Below are 22,362 nucleotides of genomic sequence, written 5' to 3'. Positions count from 1 at the left end.
GGGGAAGGCCCAGAAGTAAGAATTGACCAGTTTCCTGTCCACAGGAAGCCTCAACTCCAACAGGAGAGGCAGACACAAGAAGACTTACAGGAAGGGTGGGGTCGAAAGGCAGGCCACAGCCTGTCCACAAGAGAGCTGGTAAAGAAGAAACTGAGGCAGCAGGGGTATGCGGTGCCAGGGCACAGTGACCCAGCCGGGGGTGCTCTCAATAGCCACTGTGGTCTTCGCTGTCCACATTAGCCAGTCACCTTTTGGATTCGTGCCGAGCCCCTCCCTTCTTGGACCGCCCCCCAGGGGCTTCTTTGGCCTGAAATGTTTAGTGCCGATGGCAGAGCGCCAGCAGGCAAAGCCAGGACCAGATCCCAGACCTTCCAGTTCCCAGACCTCCTGCCCCCTTTCCCTGGGGTTGCTAATTCACTATGGCGTCGGTCACTCAGAAGCAGAAAGGGCCACCGACAGTCTGGCTCTGGCCTCTGCCCCTGGGTTAACATGTTTTACAGGAAAAATCCAGCTCACCCAGCCTTGACGGCTGGCCTTTCGGTGACCGCTGACTGCAGGTTAAGTGGTCACCCTTGTGGTGGGCTATGGGGTGGGCATGAGCATGGCTATCGCTCCTTGGCTGTTGGATCCCCCACTCCAGGATCCAGCTCTCCTATGCCCACCCCCCAGGCATGGTCTCCCAGGTGACCCTTGCCTGGGAGCAGGTGTAGGGGAAGGACGTGCGTCCAGGGAACCACTGAAATCCATAGGAGACGACGGCAGGCAGGGGGGCAGGGTGGAGAGTAAGAGACTCCATCTGGTCAGTATTGGCAGCGGACAGTGGCTTCCCCCTCAAGCCCTGCTGCCACCCAAGCGGGGTTGGATCGATCTGCGGGTCTGACGGCCGGGAGCCGTGGGTCTTCCAGCTCTGCCACTGGCCTGTGTGACCTTGAGCAAGTCACTGACCCTCTCTGGGCCTCAGTTTCCTGTTCTGTAGGGGGGTGATAAGATCTATCGAGAGCCCCATGTGGGCCAAGGACTGTGTCGTATCGGCTAACCCGGTAACCACCTTTTCACGTAAGTGCTCGGAAAGTGTTTGGTAAATGTCACCATTATCGTGGTTGTGGTGGAGCCTCCATTATGTGGCGCACTGAGGAGAACTGGGGATGAGTATAGTAGAGCTACAAGCCACAATCCCTACTCTCGAGGACTGCCATTCTGCTGTCTGCAGAGCACTGTACTGAGCACTAGTATGAGTACAGGAGAGCTGTTAGCCACAGTTTCCAACCTCGAGGTGCTGACGGTCCCACAGGAAATCCAGATCCTGAAATAGAGAAGAAGCAGGCCTAGTGGACAGAGCACTGGCCTGAGAGAAAGAAGGACCTGGGTTCTAAAACCGACTTGACCACTTGTCTGCTGTTTGACCTTGGGCAAATTGCGTCACTTCTCTATACTCCAATTCCCTCATCTATAAAATGGGGATTAAGACATACTTCCATGGGTGATAGGGACTGTGCCCAACATGGTGATCTTGTATCTATCCCAGCGTTTAGAACAGTGCCTGGCATACAGTAAGCGCTTAACCAATATCACTAAAAAAAATAATTACTAAGAGGAGGGAGGAGAAGGTACTATGCAGATGAGGGAAACTCAGGTGGCAGTATGTATACATAGATGTGCAGTGGGTGGCTTGTGCGTTCACAAGTACGTGGATGGGCTGCTGGTTGGGAACTGAACCCAGAGGAGAGGAGGGAAAGTGGGAAAGCCCTGAAATCTGGGCACACCTGGGTCCCATCCAAGGGGGCCGGTGGTCCGGGGTCCGGGGTCCGTGGCTCCGAGCTTTCAGCGGGAGAAGATGATGTCTGAGAGCATGCGGTCCTCTCTGACGTGTCCTTTTAGAGTGGCAGAATCCCATGTGGTCCAGAGCCCGTCAGGGCCAACAGGAGGGAGTGGTTTGCTGCTGCCTCCGGTTTCCCTGAGAGATGTTCAGCAGAACCAACAGAGCAGGCAAGGCCTTGGCCTGGGCCAAATCCCTGGACTTTTGTTGCTGTCTCTCAGGAAAGCCGGGACCAATGGGAGATCTCCAGTCCCTCGACTGGACGACCAACACAGTGGCTTCCTGTGCCATTTCCCTCGAGGCCACGTCGGCCCCACAGAGTCCTTTGGGCGACTTCTTCAGTCGTCCCTCTGGTCAGTAATTTACATTAGTGTCCATCTCCCCAGCTCCACCCTAGGCTCAAGGGCAGGGATAGTGTCTAACCTGTTGTACTGGACTCTCCCCCGTGTTCCAATCAGTGCTCTGCACCCTGCAGGCTGTAAGCTCGGAAATTCCTCAACTGACAGGGATCACGTGTCTTCTGATTCTACTGCACTTTCCCAAGAGTTAGAACAGTGCCTGACACATAGTGAGCACTTAAAAAATACCATTACTATTAAATAACATTGCTTGCTTGACCACAGAGATTTTGGGGCTTCCTTGATAACTGCGATATTTAAAGAATTATTATTCTGTAATTGTAGTAATTGCGGTTTTTGCGGAGTGCTTACTATGTGACAAGCACTGTAAGTGCTAGGGTACACATGGTACAATCAGATCCATCGAACCCAGTCCTACCTGTGACTCACAGTTGAAGTAGGAGGGAGAACAAGTATTGAATATTGATTTTTCAGATGAGGAAACTGAGGCCCAGGGCAGTGCAGTAGCATGCCTGAAATCACACAGCAGGTAAGTGGTGAAGCTGGGATTAGAAGCCAGGTCCTCTGACTCTCAGCCCTGTGATCTGTCCAGGTGGCCCCCTGCTTCTCTCTTCCTGGGGCTTGGCTCTGGGAAACCATGGGGGGAGAGATACCTGGGTTTGGCTGAGAGTAGGCCACGAAAGAAAGCGATTCTGGATCTGGGAGTGGTGGGAGTCTGCACCCTTACCACGTTCCCTGTGGACTTATGGGGATCTCTCAGCCGTGCAGAGGTGTCTGTCGGCCTCCCCTGTTTGAGTGGCAGGTAGCTCCTGGTGGGCAGGGGTGCCGTCTCCTGCTCCCTTTGGGCTCCCCGGCCCCTCAGTACAACCTGGTGCCTAGATGGCGGTGGGCATGACTCAAGTCTCATCCCTCCCACTCCCGTATCCGTTGGGTGGGGTGCAGAGAAAGGGGGTCTTTCTGTCTCCCTGCACCCACCCGTTCTGCACCGCCTTCCAAGGGCTGGGGGTTTGGGCCCGTCAGCCTGCCCAAAGACCCCTAGAGTCAGCTCACACACTTCAGGCCCGAGAATGTCATGGTCTCCTCGAGGGTGGGCTGACCTTTCTCCCTCAGCGGGGCCTGGGGGTGGGCCTGCAACTCAGGGTTGAAGTGGACGGTAAAACTGAGACCCAGTTTGTCCTTTCAGGTGTGTGTCCATCTGCTTATCCACCCTTGCTCAACTCCCACCGGCGGCCCCGGGCTGCACTCAAACTCCTCCAACCCCTGTTCTCTTCCTTCATTCTCACCTCTTCTTAACTTCCGCCAATGCTCTGCCATGGGGAGGAAGACAGAGCGACAGCACCCGCCAGAGTCAGCAAGACAGAGCAAGAGACAGATGGAAAGATAAAGAGGCAATAAAAGAGAGTCAGACTGATGGGGAGAGAGAGGGAGTGAGGGCAAGGGGTGAAAAGGAGAGGGTAAAGGGGAAGAAGGGCAAGGGAGAGAGTGAGGAGGAGAAAGAGGGCAAGGGGTGAAAAGGAGAGGGAGAGGGGGAGAGAGGACAAGAGGACTAAGGGCCGCTAGACTGAGGGAGGGGCAGACCGAGACAGGGCAAATGCTGACCTTCAGGACTTCCCTGGGCAACACGCCCCTCTCCCTTGGCTCTGAGGACGACACGGCGAGTGCCACCCCAGGTAGAGCCAAAGGCTTGTGGGTTGTGGGGGCTCAGGCGCAGGAGCAGAGATGGGGGCCCACATCCTTTTCTCCAGCCTCTGCGATGACCATGGATTGGGAGACACCCCCCCACCACAATCCAACCTCAAATACAGGGACGGAGGTAAGGGCTGGCTGGATCAGGGTCTCTGGACCCCCTTTTATTGACCAAAGCAGCTGTGAAGTTCCTCAGGCACCCTGCCTCGTAGAATATTTAGTCCACACGCTGGTTATGAACTTTTTTTTTTTTTTTTTTTTTTTTAGCCTTGGACAAACAGCCAAGCTCCCTGTTCAAAGGAAACTGTGAAAGAATGTGGAGTTGTCATGCCCTTTTTTCTGGGCGAGTTGTGTATGTCTTTTTTTTTTTTTTAAAAAAAGTCCCAACAAGAACAGCTTAATAAAAACCAGGGGAGCCCGGCCTGGTCAGGTGACCATCCGATGGGGCCAGAGGGACGTCCGCACCACAGATGTGACAACAGAGAGGGAATGGGCCTGGCCTCTCAGGGTTTTGCATAGCACTGATGGAGGTGCCCCGGGTCGGAGAGGAGAACAGTGGTCGCCTTCTCCTGTCCAAGCCGGGCCCGGTTGCGGTGGAGTCAGACTGGGACTCCTCCGGTCACCCCGGGGTGGCCCGCGGGGTCCTCGGGGCATGTGCCCAGCTCCGCCTCACCGGAGCGGTGACCGCTGCGGCTGCGGAAGCGGGGACGGGCACCTCGGTTCTGGCCTCTGTGGCCAGCAGATGCTCCGACCCCGCTTCCTCCGTGGGGGTCTTACCGGCCGGGGGTGGGGTCCTCCCCAGGTCCGGTGCCGAGGCGAGCTCGGCCCTGTCCGCGGGTGGGTGGGGTGCGGGGCGAGGGCGCCGCTCACCGCCGCTGTTGGGCGTGGACGGGGTAGGCCAGGGTGACGTTGAGAGAGTCGTTGTGTTGCACCAGCGAGGTATGCTGGTAGTGTAGCACCAGTTCTTTCAGCGAGCCGTATAGGTTGTAGGGCTCGGCGAACCCGTAGCCCGTAGGCGTCTTGTTGATGACACAGTGCTTGACTTCGCCGTCCACCCTGTGGCCGGGGGGAAAGGGATGCGTTAGATTTCCAGCACGGCAGTGGCGCGTAACAACTGTGACTTTTGTTACTGTTATTCAATTGTATGTACTGAATGCTCACTGTGTGAAGGGCACTGTACTAAGCGGTTGGGAGAGTACGACAATAAGCAGACACATTCCCTGCCCATAACAAGCTTATAGTTTTGAGGCGCTGAGGAGCAGCTTGGCCTCGTGGAAAGAGCACAGGGGGGAGGCTGAGGACGTGGGTTCTAATTCCAGCTCTACCATTTACCTCCTGTCTGACTTTGGGCGAGTCATTTCACTGCCCTGTGCCTAAGTTTTGTCTTCTGTAAAATGGGGATTAAATCCTACTCCCTCCTACTTAGACAGGCCCATGTCAGTCAATCATATTTATTGAGCACTTACTGTCCGCAGAGCACTGTACTAAGCACTTGGGAGAGTACAGTATAGCAAAAAAAAAACAGGGACTATGTCCCACCTGATTATCTACCCCAGTGCTTAGTACAGTGCTTGGCACACAGTAAGTACTTTACACCACCATTAATTACAGACCGAGTAGCATGGCAGATCCAGGATAATCAGGGGCTCATTGTCCAAAGGGGAGGGAGATCCTCGTTTTACAGATGAGAAAAGTGAGGTATAGAGAAGAAAAGTGACTTAAAAAAAAAAAAGGTATTAAATGCTTAATATGTGCCAGGCACTATTCCAAATACTGGAGTAGACACAAAATAATCAGGTTGGCTATAGTCCATATCCCCATTTTACAGATGAGGTAACAGAGGCACAGAAAAATGACTTGCTGAAGGTCACGCAACAGATACGTGGCAGGGCCGGAATTAGAACCCAGGTCCTTCTGACTCCCAGGTCCGTGCTCTATCACTCACACGGAAAGCAAGCGGTGGGGCTGATTCCCGACTGGGAAATGTGCCAAACCGGGCAAGATTCTTCACCCGTTCCTCACGCTGCCTCCGTGACTTCTCTGGAGTGGGGGTCCACCCTGCCAGCGCAATGCAGGCAGACCAGAGGTGAATGGTCGGTTGCTGTCAGCATATGGCCACGGGGGAAGGAAGTGGGCCTTTCCTGGGGTATCATTAATGAGTTTATCGACTAGGCTCTAAGCTCGTTGTGAGCAAGGAAAATGTTATATTGTACTCTCTCAAGTGCTTAGTACAATGCTTTGCACCCAGTAGGCGCTCAATAATTACAATTAAACGAATGAATGAATGAGTGTGGGGGTGAGGAGCTGCTCTGAGGTGAGCCCAGCTTCCCCCCACCCCAGACACACACTGTCTCTCTCTCCTCCTGACCTCCCACCTGACCTGCAATCCTGTGCCTCCTCACGCCTCCGGGGCAGCTCCACCCAAGATGTCTCACTGGCACGGAGGACTCCACATGTCCAAGACGGAACTCCTCATCCCAGCTCCCCCTAAAGCCACCCCTCCCCCTGACTTCCCCATCTTAATGGATGCCATCGCCATCCTTCCCGTGCCAGAAGCCCAAAATCTGTCATCACCTCTTCACTGTTGCCCGACTTTCCCACCGGGTCTGCCTCCCAATCTTGCCAGTTCTTCCTTCAAGTCTCCCGGTGCTGCACCTCTTCCCTCCCAACGATACCTGTCCTGGCTATAGCGTTGCATTAGCCTCCTCGCCAGTTTCCCTGCCTCCAGCCTCTTCCCTCTAGTCTAGATTCCCTGCTGGTGCCCAGATGGTTTTCCCCAAGCTTTGCTAGGCCCACAGCTCTCCTCTCCTCCAAACCTTCCACTGGCTCCGCACGTCTCAGCCTCCAACAGAAAACACTTCACAGTCGGCTTCCAGGTTCTCCCCTGCCTGGCCCTGCCCCTCCGATCCGCTGTCTTCACCTGCTAACCCCAACTCTCCCCAAAACGTATAGACGGCAGCTTTCCCCTTCTTCAAAGCCTCCCTCAGCCCTCTCACGGCCATCACTGGCCTGTGCGTTTCAACTGGGCCTTCCCTTGGCTATCGCAGCCTGCCCCAGCACAGTGTACCGCATTAAAGGGGTGCTCACTAAGTAGCTGCCTATTCCTCTGGTATCCCGGGCCCCGCCGCACTCCCGCTGCAGGTTACTTACACGACGGAGCAAGCGTAGCAGCCCTGCTTGCTGCTCTCGCGCACCAGGAAGGTGCCGTCCCGTTTGCCGCGCAGGAGGGCCTCGGCCTTGCCTCGGTTGCTGCTGCCCACGTTCCACGTCCGCTCGTCCTGGTGCGGCAGGTCTTCGTCTTCCTCCACCGCGGAGTAAGGGCTGTGGAGCACGGAAGGTCAGTCATCCCCACCCCCAGACACATGGACCTCCCGCAATAGCCACCGTCCCCTGGCCGTTCAGAACGACCCATCAGCGAGGGGCCTGGGGGACTGAGCCGGGCTAATGCCCGTGCCAGGGTGGTGGGAGCCATTATTGCTCTTCTCAAGCGGTGTATCTGTGATTGGCCCTGGCTCTCCCTGGCCACCTGCGGATACCGCTTGCCCGGGCTGGGATTTTGGGTCCAGTGCCGCACCACCTGTCTAGCTATGATTCCCATCAGTCCACCCGGCTTTGTGGAATTGGCCTCCGCTGGTTATGTCGCCGGCCTAAGACCCACGAAGGGGGCTAAGCGAGGTTGGGCGGTTCCCCTCTGTGGCCCTCCCCACCCCCACCCTGGGTCTTCCCCACCAACTGTGAGCAACGAAGACGAGAGGCCAAGCCCCCTCAGATGAGGGTTTTGCCACCAAGCCACTCCTAGCAGCCTCGACTCTCTGTGAGGACCTCCAAAGCTCTTCCAACCTGATTTTCCCCAAGTGGGTAAGTGTCAGCCATCTCATTCCACCCTCACAACATCCGCAGTTGAGACAAGTCAAAGACTCTGATCATTCCTCTGGTTTTCCAAATGAGGAGACTGAGACCCGGAGAGGTGAAGCGACTAGGCCGGGGTCGCCGAGGAGGCCAAGTCCCCGCTCAGCCGCTGAGGTGGGGAAGCCCAGACGAATGTGGCTCCCTCTAGTCAATCCCCCAGTGGCCTCCACCTATCGGCCCTCCCCCCCGCCCTCCCGGCCCCTGGGGGGACAACTCACTCTTCCATGTTCTCGTTCCCCAACCACTCGTTCAGCTTCTTCTGCCGGACTCCCTTCTGTGTCAGCCACCTGCAATGGCAGAGACAAGATCATCAGGAAACATCGTATTCAATTCATTCATTCGACAGTATTTACTGAGTGCTTACTGTGTGCAGAGCACTGTACTAAGCGCTTGCGAGAGTACAGCCCACAGGCTGAGCGGGAAGGAGGGTAGGGGCCGAGTTCTCATTTTATGGATGAGGAAACCGAGGTTAAGACCGAGGAGTTAAGGGACTTGTCCACGGTCACGCAGATGGTACGTGGGGCAGTCAGTCAGTCGTATTTATTAAGAGCTTACTGTCTGCAGAACACTGTACTAAACACTTGGGAGAGTTCAATATAATGGACACATTCCCTGCCCGCAACTAGCTTAAACTATAGAGGGGGAGAAAGACTTAATTTAAATATATCAAATTTCAGATACATAGTGCTGGGACTAAAACCCAGACGTCCTATTATTATGGTACTTGTTAAGCGCTTACTAAGTGCCAGGCACTGCTCTAAGCGCTAGGGTAGATACAATGTAATTGGGTTGGACCCAGTCCCTATCCGTCATGGGGCTCACAGTCTTAATCCCCATTTTCCAGATGAGGTAACTGAAGCCCAGAGAAGTCAAGGGACTTCCCCAAAGTCACACAGCAGACTCCTGATGGAGCCGGAATTAGAACCCAGGTCCTGCCGACTCCCAGGTCCATACTCTGTCCCCTAGGCTGCACTGCTTCCCTGTTCTTTCCACTAGGCCATGAGAGAAAAGTGGCCCAAGGAGAGCGGGCCCTCCCCCACAGCCGGTCTCATGGCCAGTCTTCCATCCTGCTCCCGGTCCCCTCCCCGTGGGACCGCAGTCGGGGCTCACACGAGGTACTGATCCCGCGTCTTCCTGAGCTGGATGAGGTCGGGCTTGATGCTGTTCATGCGCTTGTCAATCTCACGGTACTCGGCGGCTTGAGCGCGCAGGTCCTCCTCCAGCCGGCGTCGGCTGTCCACGATCTCGCTGATACGCGACTTGAGCTTGTCGTAGTTGTGCATGATCCTGAGGCCGGGAAAGGAGTCGGTTGGCGTGTGAGCGTGGCGGGCGGGGAGGAGCCGAGGGGATACCGCCAACGTTCAGGACAGGTGACCTCATCCCTGCCCCCGATTTTCTCCTCCTTGGACGCCCTCACAGCCCACCTCCCATCTTCCGAGCCGCTTCCCCGCCTCTCTCCTTCCTCCTCCCTGTCTCTGTCCCGGCACTGATCATCGGGAAATCAACAACCATGTGAAGGCCCGCCCGCTTCCTCTCAATCCTCAATCTCTCGGTACCATCTCTACCCTCAGCAACCCTGAAATCCCTCTTGAGCAGACCACAACCTCCTCACCTACCTTCTCTCCCACACACGTCCTCCCTGTAAATCGGAGCCTGACACCTCCCCTCCACACAAAGAGATTCCGGACTCCAGACCCCAGCACGGCACCATCCAGACACCGGGCCGACCTCGTCCGTCTCACTCATCCTCCCCGTCCTCCGCCTGGCACCACTGCCACTCCTCCTCCACTGACTCCCCAGCCCCGTGCCGGCTGTGTCTGAATTTTAATGCCCTCCTGAAACTCCTGTCCCCTGACTGACCCTGTCCTTTACTTTGGTGACAAAAATAGAAACCATCAGGCGTGATCTCCTCACGATCTTCCCCCCACCTCCTTCCTAGCCCTCCAACCCCATCCACTTTCCCATCCTTATCGGCCGGCTCTCAGGAGATCGCCCTCCTTTTTTCTTTCACTTATTCATTCAATCAATCTTATTTATTGAGCTCTTACAGTATGCAGAGCACTGCACTAAGCACTTGGGAAAGTACAATACAGAAATAAAGAGTGACAATTCCTGCCCACAACAAGCTCACAGTCTAGAGAACCTTTTCTTTTTTAATGGTATTTGTTACGCATTTACTATGTACCAGGCACTCTTCTAAGCACTGGGGCAGATACAAGGTAACCACATGGGACACAATCCATGTCCCACAAGGGGCTCACAGTATTAATCCCCATTTTACCAAGGAAGTAACTGAGGCACTGAGAAACGAAGTGACTTGCCCAAGGTCCCATGGTAGACAAGTGGCAGAGCCAGGATTAGAACTCAGGTCCTTCTGACTCCTAGACCCATGCTCTATCCACTAGGTCAGGCTGCTCCCTTTGAAATCTACCCCCTCCCCCAATAAACGAAAGTGTCTTAAGTAAATGCAGTAGTAGCAGAATTTATTGAGCACCCACTTAGGGCAAGGTACTGTACTAAGCGGTGGAGAGGGCAAAACAAAGCCATGGCAAGTTCCCCGTCCACAAGGAGCTTACCACTCATAACTGTATTTGTCAAGCGTTCACTATGTGCCAAGCACTGTACTAAGCACTGAAGAAGATCCAAGTTAATCAGGTCAGACACAATCCCTGTCCCCTGTGTCTCTGACTTCCTCCCTTCATCCCTCCCTGACTGTTCTTTCCCTTCAAGACTGTAAGTTCGTTGTGGGCAGGGAATGTGTCTGCCAACTGTTATATTGTACGCTCCCAAGCGCTTAGTACAGTATCTGCACACAGTAAGCACTCAATAAATACAACTGACTGACTGCCATCTTCAACTGCTCCTTCTCCAATGGCTCCTTCCCCCATGCTTTCAAACACGCCTGCATATCTGCCCTATCCTAAAAAAAAAAAACACCAAAAAAACTGTTGACACCTTCCTGTTCTCTCTCCGCATCCTCCTTCAACTCCGTGCAATCTGGCTTCCGCCCCCTCCCTTCCACCGGAACCAGGCTGTCAGACAGCCATGCCTTTTTAAACGCACGCTCTGCACCACACACCCTGCTAAGTGCTGCGGCGAGGGCCCGCTCCTGCCTCCAACCCCGACCATCTACGCACCTTTGTATCTCCTTTTCGTTCCCTTCCCGCTTAAACTTCTCTATGTACTCCTTGCTGTACCGCTCTTGGGTCTGGCACTGCTCCTCGAAGATTTTTATGGTTTCGTTGAATGCTTCGATGGCGGTTCTTTTCATTTGGATTTCCTGCAACGACAGGAGGACAGTTTAGAGACGCTGAGGACCCCGGGGGGTTGGGGTGGGGAGCAGAATGTGTTGGAGGGAAGAGGTGTCGGGGAGAGGGCGGGGGGAAAGGTCACTTTCAGAGCCACGCGCCCACCTCACTGAGTCACTTTCAGAGCCACGCGCCCACCTCACTGACCCCTGCTGTGTAAGCTCGTTGTGGGCAGGGAATGCTCATTCATTCAATCGGATTACTGAGTGCTTACTGTTGCCAAGCACTGTACGAAGCACTTGGGAGAGTACAATATAACAATATTCCTGCCCACGAGGAAGGTATCAAGGGTTGTTTTTTTAGGATAGGGCAGATATGCAGGCGTGTTTGAAAGCATGGGGGAAAGAACCATTGGGGAAGGAGCAGTTGAAGATGGCTGTCAATCAGTTGTACTTACTGTTGTATAGAGGGGGAGACAGACATTAATATAAATTAATAAATAAATGCATAATTTCAGATTTATACAGAATGTGTCTGCTTATTGTTATAATGTACTCTCCCAAGCGCTTCGTACAATGCTCTACACTCAATGAATATGATTGAATGAATGAACACTGCTGTTCCCGGGGGCACCGGCTGCTCGCTTCACGGAGGCCCAGGCTGACCCACGGACTCTCCGCCCGGCACCTGGTACCCTGCTTCCACCCAAGGCCTATCCACGTTGTTGTCTCTTGAGACCTACAGGGTCACAGCCCGGAGGACGTCCCCCGCATTCCCTCGGGAAGGCCTTCCCCGAGGAGCCCCAGCCCTCCTCCACAGCCCACATGGTGCCCATCCGCGGTCAGCCCCTGGCCGGGCGGGGTCCCACGGCCCCTCACCTGAGAGGTGCGTGTGTAATCCTCGTACAGTCGGTCGTATTCGCGGCTCTTCTCCTGGAACTGCACATTGTATTCGTGCAGCTTCTTTCCCGCGGCTTCGATGCTGCCCTCCTTCACCACCTGGTCCTGGAGGAGGTGGAGGGAGAGGTTGGCACCGTATGGCATATTAGCACCCAGCCCACTCCCCAAATCTCCTTCCTCCCACTCTGACATCTTGATTTCTCAAGGGATAATAATAATAATTATGGTACTTTTAAAGTGCTTACTATGTGCCAAGCACTGTTCTAAGCAGTGGAGTAGACGATGATGATAATAATAATAGTGGCATTTATTAAGCCCTTACTATGTGCCAAGCACTGTTTTAAGCACTGGAGTAGATAATAATAACAATAGTAATAACAATAATGATAATGGTATTTGTTAAGCACATACTATATGCCAGGCACTGTTCTAAGCACTCAGCTGGATATAAGTTAAATCAGGTTGGATATACATGGACCCATTTTAAATGAGGTAACAATCACAGAGAAGATAAGTGACTTGTCCAAGGCCACACAGCAAACAAATAGCAGAGCCAGGATTAGAACTCACAATCTTTTGACTCCCAGGCCCGTGCACTATCCATTAGACTTTGCTGCTTCCCATATATATCTATGCACAGATCCTTATAACTGCCCTTTCCCCTATCGGTAGTTTAGTTGAATGCCTGTCTCCCCCTCTAGACTGTACGCTCTTTGTGGACAGGGAACATGCCTATCCACTCTATTTTGTACTCGCGTGGCTCAGTGGAAAGAGCCCAGGCTTGGGAGTCAGAGGTCATGGGTTCTAATCCCGGCTCCGCCGCTTGTCAGCCGTGTGACTTTGGGCAAGTCACTTCACTTCTCTGTGCCTCAGTTCTCTCATCTGTCAAATGGGGATGAAGACCGTGAGCCCCACGTGGGTCAACTTGATTACCTTGTATCCTCTCCAGCGCTTAGAACAGTGCTTTGCATTTAGTAAGCGCTTAACAAATATCATCATTATTATTACTCTTCCAAGCACTTCGTACAGTGCTCTGCAAAACAATAAATATTAAATAGCAATGGGAGGGAGTGGAAGATGAGGAAATGAAGGCTTAGTCAGGGGAGGCCCCGTGGAGGAGATCTGCCTTCAGTAAGGCTTTGAGGCTCGGGGGAGTGGTGGCCTATTGGATACGAAGTGGGAGGGAGAAGCAGTGTGGCCTAGTATATAGAGCCCGGTCTGGGAGTCAGAAGGACCTGGGTTCTAATCCCAGCTCTGCCACTTGTCTGCTGTGTGACCTTGGGCAAGTTGCTTCATTTCTCTTGGCCTCAATTACTTTATCTATAACATGGGGATTAAGACTTGTGAGTCCCAGGTGGGACAGGGACTTTGTCCAACTCCATTTACTTATATCCATCCCAGTGCTTAGGAAAGTGCCTGGAACATAGTAAGCACTTAAACACTACCATTTTTATTAAGTGGGCACTCAATAAATGTGACTGCCATTGCTACTCTTCAAGGAGCCTGGGGGACCCTAGAGCTCTGTGCTCGAGGGACACCCCTTCCCCAGGGCCGTGACCGCCGGGTCGTACCTGCTGGAACTTTGACACGGGGAAGAGGAGCTTCACGTCCAGCTTGGGGTTGTACTGAGCCAATGACTCGTTCCGGTAGTGGTCCACCAGCTCCACCACCGAGGAGAACGTCAGCGGGTCCGAGAAGCCATACTTGCCGTCCCGGTGAAAGATCTTGATGAGCTTGTTGTTTCCACCCTTCCTGAAACCGGGTACCGAGCTGTCACCGACCCGGCCGGGCCCCCAGACTGGCCCGCCCCCTCGGTCCGGCCCCCCACACCCCCGGACTCTCCATCCCAATCCCGGCCCCGGCCGCACCTCAGCGTGAGCGTGTAATCCCCGTGCATCTTGGTGGACGCGTCACGGACCAGGAAGGTGCCATCCGCCGTGTCCCGCAGCTTCTCATTCACCTCCTCCCTGAAGCAGAGACGAACGCCGACGTCATCCCCGAGTGAGTGGCAACACGGCTCGCCGAAACCCGAGGATCCTCCCGTCGGCCCAGAATCCGACCCTTCACTGTCTCCCAGGCAACCGTATCCCCGCTGCTCTCCCCGAAACCTGTGCCCGGGGGGACTTCCAGTCTCCGTCCCTCAGGGAGGGGACTCGTTGGCCTGAGGTTGGTTTTGGGGCCATCCGCCGGTTGTGCCGTGTGGAAGAGAATCCACGATAACTGTGAGGTTTGCAAGCACACACTCTGTGCCAAGCACTATGCACAAGTGGCAGGGTTCACGCAACTCAGGTCAGAGGGGGTCCCGGTCTCTGCCGGGGCTCACAGTCCAAAAGGAGGGAGAACAGGTATTGAATCCCCATTTGACAGATGAGGAAACTGAGGCCCAGAGAAGCAAAGCGCTCGATCTCCTGCACCTGCCTGCCTTTCCCCCGGCACTTGCATACGAGCGTGCGGGTATACGTGTGTGCCTGGTTGTTTCTGGGCCTGGTGAGCTACGCTTCCTTTTCCTGGGTAAAGACAATTCTCTGCCTCCCAACTCCAAGATCCCTTCGGGGTCCCCACGGGGGCAAGGCTGGGTGTCAGGGCCGCCCCCCAGCTCACCCACGCGCCCGCCGGCCTCACCTGGAGATCTCTCCCCAGTACCACTCAGCATCCTGCAGGGACATGCCGGAGTTCGCGGTGCTGTTAGCCACCGCCGGAGACTTCGGGGGCTTCGGGGGCAGAGCTGCAAGACACAGAGACACACAACACGGGGTGGATGGGTGAGTACAATGGGTGGGTGGCGGTGGAGGGGAGAGGGGAAGTGGGAGGAAGCAGAGGAGCTACGCAGAGCTTTCCAAGAGCTGATGGAGGCGGAAGGAGGGAGTCCGAAGGCCCTTCACCTCAGCGCGAGCCATCGGATGGGAACCTAACAGCGGCCTGACCCCACCGGCCCCCTGTCCCGGCACCACGGGCCTTCCAGAGGGATAGGGAGCTCATCGGACAGTGCCAGCCTGTCTGCACTGCCAGCTGGCTCGTCCACACCACCCGCCAGCCCTCTCAACCACCGTGTTCCTTGAAGGCCAGACCATCTCCACGGAAAACGCCAAGCCCAGGTGGCTCCGGCTCCGGGACGGCTGATGGTCAGCAGCCCGGGCTGGGAAGCAGACAGAGTCAGTCATTCACTCATTCAGTCAAACGTATTTAATGAGCACTCGCTGTGTGCAGAGCACTGTATTAAGCACTTGGGAGAGTACACTACAACAATAAACAGACACATTCACATTCCCTGCCCACAAGAAGATGACAGTCTAGAGTAGGGGAGAGAGACATTAATATAAGTAAATGACAGATGTGTATATAAGTGTTGTGGGGCTGGGAGGGGGGATGAACAATGGGAACAAGTCAGGGCACCGCAGAGGAGAGTAGGAGAAGAGGAAAGGAGGGCTTAGGCAGGGAAGGCCTCTTGGAGGAGATGTACCTTCAATAAGGCTTTGAAGGGGTGGAGAATCATTGTCTGTTGGATTAAAGGAGGGAGGGCGTTCCAGGCCAGAGACAGGATGTGGGTGAGGGGTGGGCGGTGAGGCAGATGACACCGAGACACAGTGAGAAGGTTAGCATTAGAGGCGCTTCCCTTGGTTAGCATTTGGAATTTTTCCAGGGTGGCCAGCAAGGAGGTCACCCTGATTATCCAACAGCCCCTATCTGGCCCCTGGCTCTCACCGTTTCGGGGCTGCACAATGCTTAGCACAATCTCAGCACTGGAGGGAGGATGGTCCTGAAGGGGTCCAACCGTGTGAATTCATTCATTCATTCAATCATATTTATTAAGTACTTTACTGTGTGCAGAGCACTGTACTAAGCGTTTGGGAAAGTACGGTACAACAGTAAACAGTGACATTCTCTGCCCACAACTGAGCTCACAGTCTAGAGGCGGGGAGACAGACATCAATACAAATAAATAAAATTACAGATATATACGTAAGTATTGTGGGGCCTGGTGGTGGGGAAGGGCAAAGGGAGCAAGTCAGGGTGATGCAGAAGGGGGAGAGAGATGAGGAAAAGTGGGGCTTAGTCTGGGAAGGCCTTTTGGAGGAGATGGGCCTTCAATAAGGCTTTGAAGGGGGGAAGAGTCATTGTTTGTCGGATTTGAGGAGGGAGGGCATTCTCCAGGCCAGCGGCAGGACGTGGGCCAGGGGTCGGTGACGAGACAGATGAGATGGAGGCACAGTGAGAAGGTCTGCACTAGAGGAGCGGAGTGTGCAGGCTGGGTTGTAGAAGGAGAGAAGCGAGGTGAGGTAGGAGGGGGCAAGGTGAAAGGCGGGCAGGCCAGCCTGAAGCCAACAGGGCTGACAGAGCCCAAAGCTGCTTCTCCCTCCCCGCAACAGGCCATACCGGGTTTCAGAATAATCGTATTAAGTGCTTAATTTTTTTTAAGTGGTTTTTGTTAAGGCCTTACTATATGCAAGGCATTGTGCTAAGCACTGGGGTAATAATAATAATGTTGGTATTTAAGCGCTTACTATGTGCAGAGCACTGTTCTAAGCGATGGGGTAGATACAGAGTAATCAGGTTGTCCCATGTGAGGCTCACAGTCTTCATCCCCATTTTACAGATGAGGTGAGGCACAGAGAAGTGAAGTGACTTGCCCACAGTCACACAGCTGACAAGTCGCAGAGTCGGGATTCGAACCCATGACCTCTGACTCCCAAGCCCGGGCTCTTTCCACTGAGCCACGCTGCTTCTAGTGGAGTAGATACAAGATGACCAGGTTAGATAGAAGATGACCTCGTCTCACATGAGGCCCACAGTCTTAATCCCCATTGTACAGATGAGGTGACTGGGGAGAGTAATTGTTGGTCGGAATAAAGGAGGGAGGGTGTTTCAGGGCAGAGGTAGGATGTGGGCAAGAGGTCTGAGGTGAGATAGATGAGATCGAGGTACAGTGAGTAGGTTGGCATTAGGGGAGCGAAGCGTGTGGGCTGGGTTGGAGTAGAAGAGCGGCGAGGTGAGGAAGGAGTGAACATGGCGATTGAGTGCTTTAAAGCCAATGGCGAGGAGTTTCTGTTTGATGCAGAGGTGGAGAGCAACCGCTGGAATTTCCTGAGGAGTGGGGAAACATGGCCTGAATGTTTTTATAGAAAAATGATCCCGGCAGCCAAGTGAAGCAAGGACCGGAGTCGGGAGAGGCAGGAAGCTGGGAGTCAGAAAGGAGGCTGGAACAATGATCAAGGTGGGACAGGGTAAGTGACTGGATTAACATGGAAGCAGTTTGGATGGAGAAGAAAGGGCAGATTTTAGCAATGTGGTGAAGGTCAAACTGACAAGATTTAGTGATCCTCTCATTCCCAAGCCTGTGCTCTTTCCCCAGGCCAAGCTACTTATTACATGCCAAACACTTTAGAAACCCAGGGACTGAGACAACATAAAATGATAATAGTGGTATTTGTTAAGCACTTACAACGTACTAGGTACTGTTCTAAGCGCTGGGGTGGATACAAGCAAATTGGGTTGGACACAGTCCCTGTCCCATGTGGGGTTCACCGTCTCAAACCCCATTTTACAGATGAGGTAACTGAGGTACAGAGAAGTGAAGTGACTTGCCCAAGGCCACATAGCAGACACGTGGGGGAGCCGGGATTAGAACCCATGACCTTCTGACTCCCAGGCCCATGCTCTATCCGCTACACAAGGCTGCTTCTCAAATCAGGTACAACCCCAGTTCCACACAGGGCTCACGGTCTAAGAGGGAGGGAAATCAGGTATAGAACCTTCACCATCATCAATGGTATTTATTGAGCACTTACTTTATGCCCAACACTGTACTGAGTGCTTGAGAGAGTACAATAAAACAGAGTTGGTGGACATGTACAGTGTTGGTGGACATGTTCTCTGCCCACAAGGAACTTAACAGTCTAGAGGGGAGGCAACCACTAATATAAATCCCCATTTAACTCATGGGCAGGTAGCGTGTCTACCAACTCTGTTCTACTGTTCTCTCCCAAGGGCTTAGTTCAGTGCTCTGAACATAGTAAACACTCAATAAATACCACTGACTGATTTAACAGCTGAAAAAACCGAGGCACAGAGAAGTTAAGGTCACCCAGCGAACCAGAGGTGGAGGTGGGATTGATAATAATAATAATGTTGGTATTTGTTAGGCGCTTACTATGTGTCAAGAGAACCTTTGGTGCCCAGGCCGGTGCTCTTTCCACTAGGTCTCGGTTAACAAGAACCTGACAGAAGAATGCGACGGCTCCAGAGCAAAGGGCAAAAGTCAAGACCCTTCCCCCTCCTCCCCCTCCCCTTTCCCCCACCACAGGACCCCCAGGCCGAGAAAGGTTGAGGGCTGCCACATAACATCATTACATTCAGCCGTACACCCACACAGTTACACAGACTGAAGTCATCTGGGATGATTTTCCCATGGTGGGGTCAGAGAATGCTGAGGGCACATGACATACCACGATGACACAGAACGGAAGAGACGGTCTTCAGCATGCAAGCTGATCAGAAGTCATCTTCCTCTACCGTTCTCTCAGTTCTGACAAAATTCATCATACACACACACGCACCCCAGCCCCCCAACCAGGAGTCTTTTCCACGAATGTCCCTGCCCTCCCAGTGCCCCAGAATATTTACGCTCTCCGACTAGGGTAAAGAGACCAAAGCTATTTTTATGCTAATGTGGAACCTTCGGTCTGCCTTATTAATAATAATAATGGTATGTGTTGAACACTTATGTGCCAAGCACTGTAAATTCCAAGCGCTTAGTACAGTGCTCTGCACATAGTAAGTGCTCAATAAATACTATTGAATGAATGAAAGGTCTAAGCTCTGGGTAGATAATAATGTTGGTATTTGTTAAGCGCTTACTATGTGCAGAGCACTGTTCTAAGCGCTGGGGTAGATACAGGGTAATCAGGTTGTCCCACGTGAGGCTCACAGTTAATCCCCATTTTACAGATGAGGTAACTGAGGCACAGAGAAGTTAAGTGACTTTCCCAAGGTCACACAGCTGACAAGTGGCAGATCCGGGACTCGAACCCATGACCTCTGACTCCCAAGCCCGGACTCTTTCCACTGAGCCACGCTGCTTCTCTAGATGCAAGGTAATCAGATAGGACACAGTCCCTATCCACATGGGGCTTACAGTCTTAATCCCCATTTTGAAGATGAGGTAACTGAGGCACGGAGAAGTGAAGTGACTTGTCCAAGGTCATATGGCAGACAAATGGCAGAGCTGGGGTTAAGACCCATGTCTTTTCACTCCCAAGCCCATGCTCTTGCCACTAGGCTATGCTGAAGTGAATTGCCCAAGGTCACACAACAGACAAAGCCCAGACCAGAGCACGAAAGATGCACCTATAGACTGGGACTCTGAGCCAAAATTAACTTGTCCTTTTAAGATGCTCACCTACATCCCTTCGAACATCAATCTACCAATCAATGGTATTTACTGAGTGCTTACTGTGGGCAGAGCACTCTACTGAATGTTTGGGAAAGTCCAGTACAACAGTCAATAGATTTGGCCTCTTGCTCACAAGGCCCTCAGAGTCTAGAGGAAGCAGCGTGGCCTAGTGGATAGAGCACAGGCCTGAGCGCCAGTAGGTTCTGGGTTCTAATCCCTGGTCAGCCACTCGTCTGCTGTGGCCTTGACCTTCGGCAAGTCACTTCACTTCTCTGTGCCTCAGTTACCTCATCTGTAAATGGGGATTAAGACTGGGAGCCACATGTGGGACAGGGACTGTGCCCAATCTGATTATCTTGGACCTACCTCACCACTTAGAACAGTGTCTGCTACATAGTAAGCGCTAAACAAATACCATAAAAAAAAAAAAAGGGGAGACAGACACTGAAGTAGGTTAAGGATAGGAACAGTACCACAAGTCTACTTGTTCAAACTACTATCCTCAGCACGTATGTACTGCGGATATAATACATACATGCACATTTTATAGCTTCTCGAAAATGCACCATTTAGGGGAAGGTCCATTCAGTTTCTAATGAATTTCAATTTTCCACTTTGACAGATTAGCAGTTAGTAGGCTGAAGTTCAGTGGGTCAGGAAACACGCTCATTTTCTTTTGGCACTTTCCATTAGTCAATCAGTCTTTAGAGTGCAAACTTTGTGGGCAGGGAATGTGTCTACAACTCTGTAATATTGTCCTCTTCCAAGCCCTTAAGTACAGTGCTCTTCACATAAGAATTGCTCAATCAATACCACTGATGACTGTAAGCTTTTTTAAATGGCATTTATTAAGCCCTTACTTTGTGTCAGACACAGTACTAAGCGCTGGGGTAGCTAATCAGGTTGGACACAGTTCATGTTCCATATGTGGCTCACAGCGTTAATCTCCATTTTACAGATGAAGTAACTGCGGGCCAGACGAGTGAAGTGACTTGCCCAAGGTCACCCAGCAGACAAGTGGCAGAGCTGGGATTAGAACCCAGGTCCTTCTGACTCCTGGGCCTGTTATCTATCCACTACAGTACACAGCTTCACTAGGTAGTTATGGGCAGGGAACATGTTTACCAACTCTGTTGTACTGTATTGTATTATATTAGAAGCAGCGTGGCTCAGTGGAAAGAGCCCGGGCTTGAGAGTCAGAGGTCTTGGGTTCTAATCCTGACTCTGCCACTTGTCAGCTGTCTGACTTTGGGTAAGTCACTTCACTTCTCTGTGCCTCATTTACCTCATCTGGAAAACGGGGATGAAGACTGTGAGCCCATGTGGGACAACCTGATTACCTTGTATCTACCCCAGTGCTTAGAACAGTGCTTGGCACATAGTAAGCGCTTAACAAATACCATTATTATTATTATTATTACTACTCTCCCAAGTGCTTAGTAAAGTTCTTACTTACTATGGTAAGTGCTCAATAAATACCACTGACTGATCAACCAATAAAATCAATGGCACCTACCTATTCAGCGCCCACTGCCTGCAGGGCACAGACAACCTGGGGAGATCACCATGAAATGGAATCTGCCCAAGCCCCCAGTGCCCCTCTGTGAACAGGGCCTGGCTGCCTTGAACCCTCAAGTCGGGGGAGAGGGGAGGGAAAGGGGTGCGGTTTGACCTCCAAAACTGTAGCTTACATCGTTACTGTCCAACATGGGCGTCCAACTGGCCTGCTGGGAGCCCACCCACCCACAATCTGGCCTTCTGCAGCCTGCCGCTCCCACCCTCTGGCCTCCAGGACCCCCGGGACATTATGCCCCCTCTCCTGAGGCAGGGCAGGGCTGGAGTAGGTCGGGGGCTGGCCCAGACCGACACATACACACACTCACTAATAATAATAACAATTACGATTTTTGGTAAGCTCTATGTGCCAGGCACCGTACTAAGCTCTGGAGTGGATACAAGCAAATTGGGTTGGACGCAGTCCCTGTCCCACGTGGGGCTCACTGTCTCACTCCCCATTTTACAGATGAAGGAACTGAGGCCCAGAGAAGTGAAGTGACTTGCCCAAGGTCACCCAGCAGACAGGTGGCAGAGCCAGGATTAGAACCCTTGACCTTCTGATTCCCAGGCCTGCGCTCTATCCACTATGCCGTGCTGCTTCCGTAGTCACTATCAACTGACTATATTGTTACAGCACAAAGCACAGGGCTCCCCACTGGTCGTGTCCACAGCCGGCCCTGGGAGGGGGTCCTGCTTGCTTCTCCTATTTATATTATTTATTATGATATTTGCTTACTATATGCCAGGCACTGTACTAAGCACTGGGGTGGACAGAAGTAAATTGGGTTGGACACAGTCCCTCTCCCACATGGGGCTCACAGTCTCAATCCCCATTTTACAGATGAGGTGCCTGAGGCCCAAAGAAGTGAAGTGACCTGTCCAAAGTCACACAGCAGACTAGCGGCAGAGCTGGGATTAGAACCCATGACCTTCTGACTCCCAGGCCTGTGCTCTCTCCACTATATTATGCTGCTTCTCATGTTAGGTGTTCCCACCCAGGGCCACCCCTGGCTGTGCCCCAGGAGGAGTGGGGCTGGTGGGGAGAGAAGGGAGGTGGGCAGGATCTTTGGGTGGGTGAATCCAGGGCCCTGGCACCATTTCCTCTTCCTCTTCCCCCCGGGAAGGGGCCTGAGGGCTCAGAGAAGCGACAACGCCACCCCGACAACGCCACCCCGTGCCCCTCTCCCCCGGGGCCCTATCCGGCCCTGAAGAGCAAGCTGAGTTCCAGGGCTGTGCCTGCCTCTAGTATGTCTCTGGCTGATAAAGATCTCAGTTCCATGATTAACCTTCAGTCACCACTAAGCCCAGGTTCAAATATTTGCTGAGCCAGGGCCTGGGTGGGGGATGGGGGAAGGGGAAGGGAAGGGAATGCGGTCGGCGGCCCCAAAACCTACGGTGTAGGGACTAAAAATAGCCCGTCCTTGGCCTGGCTGCCGGATGCAGAGCAGAACGCAGTGCGGAGCGCAGTGCCAAGCACACAGACCACGTCCTGCCTCTG

At 53.1% G+C, this 22,362-nt stretch overlaps 1 protein-coding gene across 1 annotated transcript in view; it reads right to left on the bottom strand.

The window, feature by feature from the left end:
• Positions 1-3,989: 3,989 nt before the first annotated feature.
• The window catches only part of PIK3R1 (phosphoinositide-3-kinase regulatory subunit 1), a 57,883-nt gene continuing 39,510 nt past the window's right edge, over positions 3,990-22,362 (bottom strand). The window contains exons 8-16 of the mRNA XM_029060385.2: positions 14,540-14,642; positions 13,786-13,884; positions 13,489-13,669; positions 11,897-12,022; positions 10,908-11,050; positions 8,881-9,057; positions 7,989-8,057; positions 7,012-7,182; positions 3,990-4,917 (exon numbers count right to left, since the gene is read on the bottom strand). Coding sequence (XP_028916218.1) covers positions 4,728-4,917; positions 7,012-7,182; positions 7,989-8,057; positions 8,881-9,057; positions 10,908-11,050; positions 11,897-12,022; positions 13,489-13,669; positions 13,786-13,884; positions 14,540-14,642 — 1,259 coding nt within the window. The 3' untranslated portion in view covers positions 3,990-4,727. The remainder of the gene's footprint in view (positions 4,918-7,011; positions 7,183-7,988; positions 8,058-8,880; positions 9,058-10,907; positions 11,051-11,896; positions 12,023-13,488; positions 13,670-13,785; positions 13,885-14,539; positions 14,643-22,362) is intronic.

Source organism: Ornithorhynchus anatinus, chromosome 1, assembly GCF_004115215.2.
Source record: "Ornithorhynchus anatinus isolate Pmale09 chromosome 1, mOrnAna1.pri.v4, whole genome shotgun sequence".
Classification (NCBI taxonomy): domain Eukaryota; kingdom Metazoa; phylum Chordata; class Mammalia; order Monotremata; family Ornithorhynchidae; genus Ornithorhynchus; species Ornithorhynchus anatinus.
Note: the sequence above shows the minus strand (reverse complement) of the source record. Positions and strands in the feature narration are given on the sequence as shown.